General features: G+C 45.1%; 1 protein-coding gene across 1 annotated transcript; it reads left to right on the top strand.

The window, feature by feature from the left end:
• Positions 1-4042: 4042 nt before the first annotated feature.
• LOC144764696 (olfactory receptor 4E2-like) lies at positions 4043-6837 on the top strand. Its single transcript, XM_078650296.1, has 2 exons — positions 4043-4052; positions 5882-6837. The coding sequence occupies exons 1-2, from the start codon at positions 4043-4045 to the stop codon at positions 6835-6837; spliced, it is 966 nt and encodes a 321-aa protein (XP_078506422.1).
• Positions 6838-12907: the final 6070 nt, after the last annotated feature.

Raw genomic sequence — 12907 nt, 5'->3', positions numbered from 1 at the left:
CTGAAAATGAATTACAAAAATATATACACTTTTCACACATATACTAACATACAAAACACTTAAAAAATCGATATTATTAAAAATTCGATATTTCTAATAAACTATATTATGTACTTCGATATTTTGACTGTCTATATTTTTAAAATCGATATTACATTACTTACCTTCAAAACGGTATTTTTGATGTCTATATTCTGTCCATTCGATATTTTGTCCATTCTATATTTTGGAGTCGATATTTAGGTTAGTCTATATTTTGGAATCGATATTTTGACCATTTACCAGGAGCAATGTACACATCTTGGACAAGAGCTTGCATTCTTTAGTTTTATGGGCTGCAGAGTAGTATGTGTAATACTAAGTATTAAGGGTGGGAGAGTCACCACACGTCCCCTCAGCCACAATCGCCCATCCATTGCAATTCTTGAGTCGGAAAGGATCCAGACTGACCGAAACACGGGACAGGGCCAAGTCTATATGTATGATGACGTTCAGGTCGCCCCTCACTAAGATAGCTGTGTCGGGGGAGAACAAAACTGACATGAGGGCTCCCACATGAATTTTTCTTAGTGGTCATTGGGCACATACAGGAAAGGAAGCGTGATGTGAAGGTGGCTCACTTGTATCTGGTAGTTAAACATCAAACTTTAATCTCAGCTTCTTTACTCAGGATCTCACCCCGGAAAGCCCTAGAGAGAAGGATTGCCACCCCACCCTTCTTCAAAGGCACTGAAGACCAAAGCTGGCACAGGACCCAATGGGATTTCACCCTATGTTCATCCTTGGGGAGGAGATGTGTCTCCTGAAGGAGACAGACATCACTGCTGGACTGTTCCAGGAGAGACATATGGCAGTCCTCTTGGTCAGGGTATTGAGGCCTCAGACATTGATGAAGGTACATTTTACTGCCAGGAAGCTGGGAAAGAACATATGCCATGTCACCACCTCCCAGCATAACCCTCTAGACCCTGGGAAAGCAAGGCCAAACCGGGGTAAAATATCTGAGTACCTGATCACATTTGGAGCTGTGGTAAGTCTGTAGAATGTGAAGGTGTAAGGAATAACAAACCCTCAAGAAACAAAACCAAGTGGTAAATAAGTCCATGAACAATGGAAAACTGGAAGCTGGTCATGGTCCAATTGGAGAGCCAGTGTGCAATCTTCAATGTGTACAGATGTGGAGCCAAACCTCCACCACCTCAGACTAAAGCATCAAAAAGCAGTCCCTGGGTGTATACGTGTGCCAAGGTCGCTGCCAAAAGGAGGTGTTGAAGGTCATGCAGAATTCTTCTTGCCAGTATCACATACCAGTCTGTCCAGCATTCTTTTGGACTGGTGCGAGGATGTTTCTTATGTTTGCCAGGCTTTTGCCAGAGCGCAGTACATGGGGGGAGCCCCAAGGGGACCTGGGTGTCGAGCAGGCAGGAGAGTCACTGGGCAGCCCCAAGATGCGACAGGCCTTCCTCAGCGTCTTGGGTTGAAACAGTTGGGTATCCCAGTGAAAGACCAGTCTAAAGGGGTGAGCCCATCCATAGGAAACCTCTTTTGAGCGTAATAATTCGGTAACTGGTTTAAAGTATCTGTGGCGCTGGAGGGTGAGCACAGCGAAATCCTGGAAGATGGGTATTTGATGTCATTGGAAGGGTATAGGGTGCAAGCCTCTGGCCTTCTTGATAATGCCTTTCTTGGTCTGGAAGTCATGTACACATGCCAGGATGTCTGGAGGCTGCGCATTGGAGCTTTCAGGGTGACTGACCCAGGGCACCCTGTCAAGTTGTAGAGTGGTGTCTTTGGCGCAGCCCAGGATATAGCGGAACAGTGCTTGGACATAGCTTTGTATGTCAGAGCCCTTGGCGCCCACTGGGACGCCCCCACAGGTGGACATTGTTGTAGTGCGATCTATTCTTCAGGTCCTCCTTTTGGCCCAAAGGTCAACCTGTTGATCAAGCAGATGAATAACTTCATTCCTCAGCATCTCATCTTCCTCAACCATGGCCGGTTCATTATCCTCTAGGGAGGATACATACCTGCTCTCCCACAAGGATTTTACATACCTGCTCTCCCACAGAGCTTAGGTCCTGTTTCGTGTCTCGTTGTTCTTGGGAGACTTCCCTCTTGAGGGCCTGGATATACCAGTTGAAGGAGTTGAACAGGGAGGACAGAAAGGCACTGGTCACCGGCGCCTGATCCTGGCTGGTGTCCTCCACTGAGTCCATCTGATGAGGCTGTTGCAAACCCAGAGTGGGTTCTTTAGAGGCAGCTGGGATAGAGTAGATGAGCATGTCACACACATATTGTTCTTGTTTGCCTATTGTTGTTTTCATGGTGAAGGTGATGAGGATATGTACTGCAAGGCCGTGACTGTACAGCGGGAGGCCCCCAAGTGGTGCACCACTGAGCTGTCCCCCTGGGCTCCAGCAGCACCTGCAAGTATTCACCACAGAGGGCAGGAGGAGTTAAGTGCCTGTCTTCACCGCTAATAGGCAATCCGGAGTTAGGGCTAGCAGTTATTGAGGTGAGTGACCAGTTACACAGGGCACCATCAAGAACCCACCGGGTCCACTACCGGTGAATTCAGCCACCACAGCACTGCACCGCCCGTCCGAGCCCCATACTCACTGCTCCTCCCAGGTCAAGCTGGATCCAGCAAAGGAGGGGCCAAGCGGGGGCACAGACTCAGCGCTGATGATCGCTGGTACAACTTCTCTGGGAAAAGGGGCTATGCGCCCCACTGGCACGTCAGCAGGCAGGTTTGTCCGTATGGATGGATTGCGCCACAGTGCAGGACCCTGACTGTGTCCTCACCAAAGGCCTCTCTGGTCATCAGACTCCATATGGAATTTCCACTCTGGGCCTCAGAGTGCTTTCTCCACTATGGGCCTGGTGCTGTAGGCTCTGTTCTAAGGGATGGACCGGGCCCCACAGGCTTATGCTGTTGTGGGCAGGCCTTCTTCTCTTCAGTGTCTGGATGGCAGCCACATGACCGGAAACCTGTGGTGGCCGAGCCCTCCTGGGCCGTTGCAGATGTTGCAGAACTGCTATGGCCCTCCAATCTCCTAAGTGTCACCCCCCTCTCTGTGTCACAGTAAGCTGGCCATCGCTGTTATCAGATGCTGTGCAGTGCAGCTGGTGTGTCTTAGGTGTTGGTTCCACCATCTTGCCATTCTTGGGATCAGCTGTTCGGGCCACCATACAACAGCAGGAGTCTTTGGGATGCAATCATGAGCCCGCGTAGGGGCTCAAGGGGCTCTGCTACTCCCACACACCACTGGGCTGTCACCAGCGCGGAGAGGAGCAAATTAGCATGGTCGGCGGCACTCAGGTATGGGCAGTCACCATCTTGTCTTGTTCGGGGTCAGCTACCCAGGCTGTCACACCACGGCTAGAATGTTTTGGGTGCCAAAACAAGCACATCTTAGGGAAGCCAGGAGGTCTCAAATGTTTCTGGGGTGATTCAGGATGCACTAATGTCATCCAGGACTCTGCTATTGATGGCACCTGTTGGTCTGGATGGTAGATGAGCAATCAGCGTGTCTCACCCCGCCGCCAACTTGCCCCCACCCTTAAGCTACATTTCAAGGAAGATATTTTTCTATATGTTATCAGTGGGGGCTTTTCCAGGTTTCTTTTTTGTTTGACATTAATCTACAGGAAAAATGATGGTCTACATTAAACATAATTCTATGTTTTGTAAATCCCAACATTAAGTTGTGTTAGGATGTTTTGTAAAAATATTTTTGCAAATCATTTCTGTTTTTAAATATAAAATGTTAATAATTAATAACGTTTTTACAGTGTAAAAACATCTAGTTTTCTTCCTTGGTACAGAAGAGCCATTAAGGTGCCTTAGAGAAAGGAGCTAGAAAATGTGTTGCAGCTCAGTTTCATAGACATAGAGGATATTGAGGGAGTGGTTTGTGCTGTAGCTTTGGTGTCGAAAGAAAGGAAGCATAAAATAAGGATGTATGTAGATCTCTGTTATCTGAATCAGAGTATTCCGGATGATTGGCAGCACCTGTCTAACATATCAGTGGCACTATCCATGCCTAGGGGTACAAATTGAGTCAGTGTGATGGATCTTTACTCTGCACACCACCAAGAACTATTTCATAAGAATCCCAGGGCTTTGTGTTTGTTTTCACTCCTCTTTGTGCTTATAGGTTAATTATAGTTCTGTTCGATTTATCTTGTGTGGCAGAATGTTTTCAGAGCATGAGAGTGAAAGTGCTGGCTAGTATTGATCGCATGATATTTTCCAGGACGATCAAAAGAAGGGGAGAGTGAGGAGCTCAACGTTTTGGACAATTACGTCTATAAAACAGATGTAGAACTAAACTTCCTTAACGCTAACCACACTAACTCTAGAAGGACATGTCACATGTAGGAATCCAGTTGGCAGACAGAATGTTTCTCATCATATTTACAGTACAAAAATAATTGAAAAATGTAAGACTTGTGAAGCATCATTGTATTAGCATTTCAAGACACGAAGTGGTGGAGCTCGGTGTTAGCCTCATTGGCTTAATGCCACGCTCTGTCACTTCTGAAATGCAGGGCTGCACTATATTTACAATGATATGGTTCAGCCCTGCGTTTGCCCCTGTGCTGGCACTAAATTTAGCAACCTAGCACCAACACAGGCACCCTTGTACCATAGTGATGAGGTATCTGCGTTGAGGGGACGATTGTTTATGTGCCTGAATGTGTCCCTTCCTGTACATAGACAATCTTTCAATGGTGTTTTGTCACTTCTATGCACACATAGAAGTTACAAAGTGCCATTTTTATAAAGATGGAGTATGTGCAGAAAGGGTCACCTTCCTGCACATAAACAATCAATGGCCGTTTGCATTTCTCCTCATTTCGCCTGTTTATGATCAGATTTTCCCTTGTCTTAACCCCTTCGACGCTCATGACGAGCTGGGCTCGTCATGAGGTAGCCTCCTCGCACGCTCATGACGAGCCCAGCTCGTCATGAATAATGGGTTTTTGTAAATCCCAGCGCAGCAGCAGAATATCGACCGCACGCATGCGGTTAATATTGGCTTTGCCTCCTATTTACAGGGTGCCTTATTTACAAGCCAGCCATAAACCACTTTAAGTGACTTAAATCCGCCTTGCAAATAAGGCAAAGGACATATCGCCACAGGAACGTCACTAAAATTGATGTTCCTGTAGCGATAGGGGCTTGTAAATATGCCCCCTACTCTTTTGTGATGGAGTAACCCTTTGACCAAAGTCTAAATCAGGCCCTCTGTCTAGCAAACTGATGTTCTGCCTGCTCTGTTTAAAGTTGGGCAAATAGGTATGTTTCTGCAGCTGGAACCTCCATTGGCCTGCAGTCAGAAACTTTAGTAGATGCCTCCAAAGATATCTGGCCATCGATCTTAGGCACTATTTTTTTCTTATTTGGAACCACTAAAAAAAGCCTGGAGGCCCCCAATAGAAAAAAATTTGATTTCTACTTTTGAAAAACAAACTCTGTCTTTGGGAGTTAGTTTTTGTAAAACAAAAAAATAACTGCATGGCAGCATGAAAAATAGTGGCTGCTCAGCAAACCTACAGTGCCCTCAGATAAGCCGATGGGATTGTGGTCTCCTCTGAGATGCTTGACAGGCAGGGGATATTCTACATATGGTAGGCTCTAGTCGACTAGAGCAGCAGAGCACATGTCTCTGCTGCCCTGGCGGAACAGCCCACAGTCCGCCAAACCCTAAATGGCCACCAAAGAGGTTGCTGTCTCTATCAAATTAGATCCTGAGACACTTATAAATAATAATGATAATTAATGTTGTTATTTTTGGACTACACTTTCATTTGCTATTATCAAGTTCTTTATTCTTTTCAAAACAGATTTCTGCCAATGCAATCTTCGCACTAGAGAACAAAACCCAGGTGAAAGAATTCATCCTCCTTGGGATGTCTGATGACTCTATGGCGCAGATTTTACTTTTCCTGGCATTTTTGGTCTTCTTCACAATGACCGTGGTGGGGAATGGAGCCATCATTGCAGTCATCACCTTCTGCCCTCGACTGCACAACCCCATGTATTTTTTCCTTTGTAACTTATCTTTCCTGGACATCTGCTATTCATCCGTGACAGTCCCCAAAATGCTCACCAACCTACTGACAGAGAGGAAGAGCATATCGTTTAATGGCTGTATCGCACAGATGTACTTTTTTCATGTGTTGGGGAGTGGAGAAATGTTCCTACTGGCAGTGATGGCATATGATCGATATGCTGCAATATGTAATCCGCTTCGCTACACCATGATCATGAGCTGGAGGTTGACTGGGCAGCTGGCAGCTGCTGCTTGGCTTGGAGGCTTCATTCACTCAACATTGCATACAGCCTTAATACTGCGACTGGCCTTCTGTGGCCCAAACCACATTGAGCATTTCTTTTGCGACGCAACACCACTTTTGGTGTTGGCTTGCTCAGACACCTCAGTGGATGAGGTGTTGATTCTCACCACCCCAGGTGTCCTGGGTCCTAGCTGCTTCTTGCTGATTCTCGTTTCTTACAGTTACATCATCTCAAGCATCTTAAAGATACACTCAGCCGAGGGAAGGCGGAAAACTTTCTCCACGTGTGCCTCCCACGTCATGGTTGTGTCTGTGTTCTACGGTACTGGGGTGTTCGTGTATATACAGCCCATGTCAGTTTATTCTGCTGCCAATAACAGTTTTATTACTGTGTTCTATGCAGTCATCACTCCAATGCTAAATCCAATTATTTACACTCTGAGAAACAAGGATGTGAAAGGCGCTATTACAGCTATATTGTGTAGAGAACACAAAGCCGTTGGGAAGACAGAAATTGTTCACATTTTCTAACCTGAGAGGAACAAACACAAAATAATATCTTGGAGCAAGACTTTGTCCTGCTGCAACTTTCAAAGCATATGTATCATAAATCAAAATTGAGTGAAAAGAAACAACAAATGGGGTCAAGGCCCTCAACAGACACATTAGAAGATTGTTTTGAAATTTGAACGCAATTGCTTACAAAGAATATTAGTGAATTGGGGACAGTTTTGTAAGTGATGTTTTGGAGTAAAATACATAAATGAATGACATAGGTCTCACATTTCACAGGTTCATGCTGGAGCAGCTCTCTCAGTCCAGGGTTTTTCTTTACATTCTGGGATCGTAGTCCTGTTGATTCCATTGTAAATATTATTAGAACATTGGAATGTTGGGAGCTCCATTGAAAACACTTGAGTGCTCTGGGCTTATAATGGCTGGTATAAGCCTGGAGCTCCAACATTCCAATGTTTCTTTGTGCACAGCTCTCTGGCTGTGAACAAAGGCTTCAGGGAGCCTGAGGGGATTCCAATCCCCTTACGCTTCCAAAAGGTTTTTTTTTTGTTAGAACATTCTGTCCTCTAGTGACAGAATGTTCTAATAGCCTTATAGCCCTTCGTAGATGGGCTATACCGCTATTAAAGTCCCTCTCCCTTGTTAAAGGCCCTCGCCTTCGGCTCGGGGCCTTTAAGCTGGAGAGGGCCTTTAATAGCTGGTATAGCCCTATACAGCGGGCTATAAGGCTATAATAATGATATATTAAGTATGCATGTCCCAGAATGAAAAGAAAAATACCCTTGGCTGGATGAGATAGTCATGGACGGACCTGGGGAATTTAACAGCTCTTAAATGGTGGCATTATGTTGATGAAATATGTAGTCACTAAGTGACAGGAGAAGTCACAGTATATGCAAATATACATGGCAATGTGCTTAGCACTGAGAAATCAGTATCTTAGACCATTGGTTAGGACTGGAGTCATTCTCATTACCTCTTCATCCCCTTCCCTGTTCTGTTCATGACGAAATGAGGAATTTATTTTTTACTACCTCAGTTTGACAAGCTCAATATCCTAATGAAATACATTATTCACAAACTATGGGCTTCATTTACAAGGCCCAGTAGCATTTTTGTGCCGCTTGTGTGTCACTTTTTTGCTGCACTGGTGGCGAAATCTGCCGCAGCATATTTACAAGGCAATGCAAAGACACTTCATGTGGCTTTTCATAACCTTGTAAAAAGTGCACCTTCACGCAGAATACTGCATGAAAGAGGTGTACCATTGGTGTTGCTGTGGGAGTTTCCACGCAACATCCATGGATTCTGAAGCATTCCCAGATATACGAGTAATTTTAAACCTGGGAATGAATCAGATTCCTACATCTCCCCAGGGGAGACATAAGAGTGGCTCAAAAAGAAGAAATTCTTTTATTTCTCCTCAATTTCCGCTCTTTCTATGCGTGCTGCTAGAAAAAGGAAAATGCCATCAATTATTGTTATTGTGCAGTAAGGTGCCCCTTCCGGCACGAAAGCAATCATCCCTGCAACACATGCACCCTACAACATGACGCAAGGGTGCCTGCATTGGTGCATTGTTGCTGTTTTTGCACCTGCACAGGGATGATGGACAAGAATTCACTGTATCTTATAGCTATTGCGCATTCCTGCCCTCAGTAGCAGCCACTGCAAAATGTAAGTGGGGAGGAGGGGAGGGGGACGAGACAATGTACGTGTGCCAAAGCTGCCGGCGGCCCCAAGCTACTCTTTTTCCTGATTGTGTCTTAGTAGTCCCTGGGACACCAGCACAGACTCTCCACCCAATCCTAGTGCTGCTATCAATAGCATGAGTGAAGCGCCAGGTTTGGTCTGAGTGGCTTAGTTTGGCACTCAGACTGTTCCCGGGAATCTGTGCTGTTTTTCCAACCCGGCTGTGAAAACAGCTGGTTGTGAGAAACCTACGTGAGCATGACAATTTAGCCAGCGTAAGATGGACGGACAAACCGTCATTTGCACTTTTTTTTTATTCAATGTCATCTTTATTCGATCATGTTAAAAATAATCATAAAAGCACATATAAATACATCATCATAAAACATTTTTTTTTACAAGATATCTTTAAAATTACAAATATTTGATCACAATTCTAGAATAAAGACGAATGTGCGTAAAAAAGTTTAAAAAAGAGGAGACATTTCATATTGTGAGACTGGGTACATTGTCATTACTTAAAAAACTCAGTAATCTACGCGCCATCCCCTTCCTCTTCATCATGCAGGCCCATAGGAATGTCGCTACTAAGTAACAAACCAAAGGGTCGGGTAGTGTTTTTAAAAAGTATAATGCTACCCGACACTGCTTAAATGTCATTTTCTTTAAAATTGGTTTGAGGTGGACATTCCTTTCATTCCCATAGAGCCTGCAAAATATAACCAAGTGCAATTCAGTTTGAAGTGATACATTTTCACATGGGCACGCTCTTAGGTTGGAGTGAATATATGTTTTTTCTGGATAACCAAGCATTAGGGGAATCAAGTTGGTGCGAAATCTCAGTAATGTGAATCTGTGATGTACCGTGTTTACATTTAGTAGATAGGAAAAGCCTCCCTCCGTTAGTGGTGGATTAAGATAGTATGCCTGAACCGCGTATTTCTCTTTGTAGTGTTCCCTGCGCTTTAATTCAGACACCAGCATGAAGGTTGCACTAACCTTCTGTTTGGAGACCTTCTTACAAACCAAAGGATCTTTAATCTCTCTTAGAACTGACTCTACGCAACTTAGCCACCTGGACCTTTTCCAGTTATCCATGGCCAGACAGCTCCTTATTACGGATTCAGTCAATGGTACTGTGTCTCTCCTCCAAACTGAATGCCATAGGAGGAGTGGGGCTAGTTGTATGAAATCTGATATGTAAGGCAGGGCCAATTCCGTGTGTAAGATCTCATTTGTGAAAGAGGAAGGGAAGGCCCACTATAGATTGAAAACATTTATTTTCAATAGTTTGTAGTGGTGTGGGTGCAACCACACCCCAGACCCCGGCTCCATAAGTCGCCGCTGCTTTTACTGGCAGATGTTTTTTATTGGCAATAAGGGTTTAGCAACATAATTTCAGGGCTCCTTCGCCCCAAAGAACCGTGGCAACAGCCTCTTCTTAGAATGCAGTTGCAACCTTTTATTTAAATGTTTAGTTCTTTTTCCTCTTTATATTCCTTCTATTTCTTAAATGTTCCGTTTTAGTTCTTTTCACTTTTTTTATCCATCTCGATTTCATGCAAGGTAAAATGCCATATTTTCAAAGTTTCTTATATCCAAGCGGGCTGTTCATGCCCCTCTTCATGAATACGAACAAAAGACACAATCCTTCACTTCTGTCATGTAGCAGTTTATTCATAGCCCAATGCATTTCGGACCACCCTGGGTCCCTCGTAAGGGTTTAGCACCCAATTTCTTTGCAAAAGATTTTACAGCAATGGTACCCTTATCCATCGCCACCTTCCTTCCTTCCATCAATTTTGCCCATGACAATTCTTTATCAAAAATGATACCCAGATAGGGGAAAGAGTCTACTACCTCAATTTTTCCGGCATCCACACTAAAGTACGGCACTTTTTCTTTTTTGTTGGGCCCGGCTATTGATATGAAGGACTTAGGGGCCGATTACGATGGCGGGTGAGGACCGCCGGTCCGGCAGTGGCGGACCGCCCGCCATCAACCTTAATTTTCCCACTGCCACATCAGGATGGCAATGGGAATGGCATTGGTACCGCGGCGGACAGAAAGGCCGTCCGCTGGGGTCCCGCAAGGTGGTCCTTTTCCCCCCCACCTTGCGGGACATGGTACAATGGGGGCATTATGATGGTGCCTGCAAGGCACCACTGTGTGCATTAGGAGTCTGTTTTTTGTGGCGGATATCCTGCCGCAAAAATACAGGCGGAGAATGCCTTCGGGGGCCCGTTGCAGTGGTGGGGGGGTGCTGCACGTACCCCCCTTCATTTGCATGTATAAGGTGGCAGGCACCGCACGGTGCCTGTCACGTTGTACATACAAATGCAAAACATGCATTTTTACATTGTGGCAGGTGCTGCCGCCTGCCGCAAAGTAAAAATACGGGATACGCAATGTAAAAATATCAGATGCGCCCGCCAATGTGGCGGGCGCATTGTAATTTGTATTGCGTGATCACCCACTTAAGACGGGTGGTCCCTTTTGCCTATGCGATGGCGGGTGGACTGTTATGATGTATTTGCCTGGGTCTGAAAAGATCAGTAACCATTTATAAATACTGACTCCATGGCCCAAGTTTCCTAAAAGCATACTATTTCCTGGTCCTGCCATATCTTTAGCCAGTTAGTGTCACTCAGTTTTTGGGCGATACCAGCCACATTCCAAGTGGTTATTTTCAGAATATTTCTTTGTCTCTCCCACAGTATATATGATGGCTATGGGCTCACACTGTTAACCGTAGTAGGGGGGTATTGCCTTTCATTGCACATCTATGAGATTGTATGAACTGGCTGTAGTCAGTCACAAGCCTCAAGGTCGGACAGGATAGCATATGTGTTCTTACTACTCCTCCCCTGCTGGCTGTGCCTGTGACGACAGCGAAGCCCTGCCCCGCCCACACTTGGCTCACTGTAGAGGGAAATGGCAAAAATAAAATGATAATAAAACCAATTTAATATTTTATTTTTCCCGTTTGCTCAGGTGGTTCATAGCAAGGGGTTGATGCTCCTCCACCATATCGGAGGAGCCACTGCTGCCTGTCCTTTGCTTTTGACACACAGCAGCGCAGCAGGAAGGCCTGCTGCACTGCTGTGTGCCAAAAGATTATAAAGGAGGCCCTAAGGGTGTGTAAACATGCCTGCACCCTCATGCATAACCTGAACCTGTTTGACTCCCATAAGATTTGACACCCACAGCCGAGTGCCGGGCTACAACAAATACAATTCTCTTCCGACCTCTACTGTACCTTGGTCACGGATGAGAGATTTTAAGGAAATCATGGTGAAGGCAGGCCACTTTGGTGAAGATTATGTGCTCACCTTCCTTGTAGGAGACGGATGTGGTCCTGAAGCGGTCTTGGTCACGTGGCATGAGGAAAGGGCATCCGACTGAGGCTAATATTAGGGGTTTTCCTTTCCACAGCACAATTTAAAGTAACGTCAGTTAAGTAAGGCATGATTAAATAGAAGGAGATTGCCCTGTTAAGTAGTAGATGGGATAGGGCACTTAATATTATATTGTAGCAAAGGGGTTCCTCAATGAACATAAATAAAAAATACTTCTTGTCAAAGGCAAAGTAAAAGACATTTTCACAATTTTCAAGGAAAATAGAACAGTACATAAATGACTGGTCGTAAACACTATAAATTACTCTGCATTCAATAAATGTTCAGAAACTAAATTATTGTAATCATTCAGCATAATTTGATAACATTTGATAAAGCACTAGAAACATTCATAAGGTCATTTAGCTACATGCTGTGCAAAGGAGGAAAGAGGGAGAAAATAACCCTCTTCCCATAAGTTGAATGAACTTCCAACAGAAATTATGACTGTTGTCAAGAAAGATTGTATTCTTGAAACTAAAAGCAAGGGGCATATTCTCAAGGAACTATCGCAGAGTTATCAGCAGTTTATTGCAGCCAAACTCATGATAAATCTATCACCCCATTCACAAGCAGGTGCTAGAGCTGACATTATCAGTTTACCCACGATAGCAGCCGCAAAAAAGATCGCCACAGATGACCCCGGCAACTATCGCTAATAAGATGCAGAGTAGGCGTTCCCATGCCAAAAGCCATGACAACACCACTCTGCAACATTCTCAACAACCAGCCCGATCGGCGAAAAGACCACAAAACATGCAATAAGGTGCTTTAGCAGCAGGAAACTAACACCTGCTCTGACCTGGTGCAAAGTCAGACGACAGCGTGCACCACAAAAGGAGCCCAGCCCAGAGCCACAGCTGAAGAACAGCAGATGCCATGGAACCACTGAACATGCGGGCTGGACACCCAAGAGGGCCACCCCCTGGGGCCCCACCCCGGGCACCCCCCACCTCACCCGAACCAAGTCACTGCACATCAATGACACGAAAACA

This window comes from Lissotriton helveticus, chromosome 1_1 (assembly GCF_964261635.1).
Source record: "Lissotriton helveticus chromosome 1_1, aLisHel1.1, whole genome shotgun sequence".
Taxonomy (NCBI): domain Eukaryota; kingdom Metazoa; phylum Chordata; class Amphibia; order Caudata; family Salamandridae; genus Lissotriton; species Lissotriton helveticus.
Note: the sequence above shows the minus strand (reverse complement) of the source record. Positions and strands in the feature narration are given on the sequence as shown.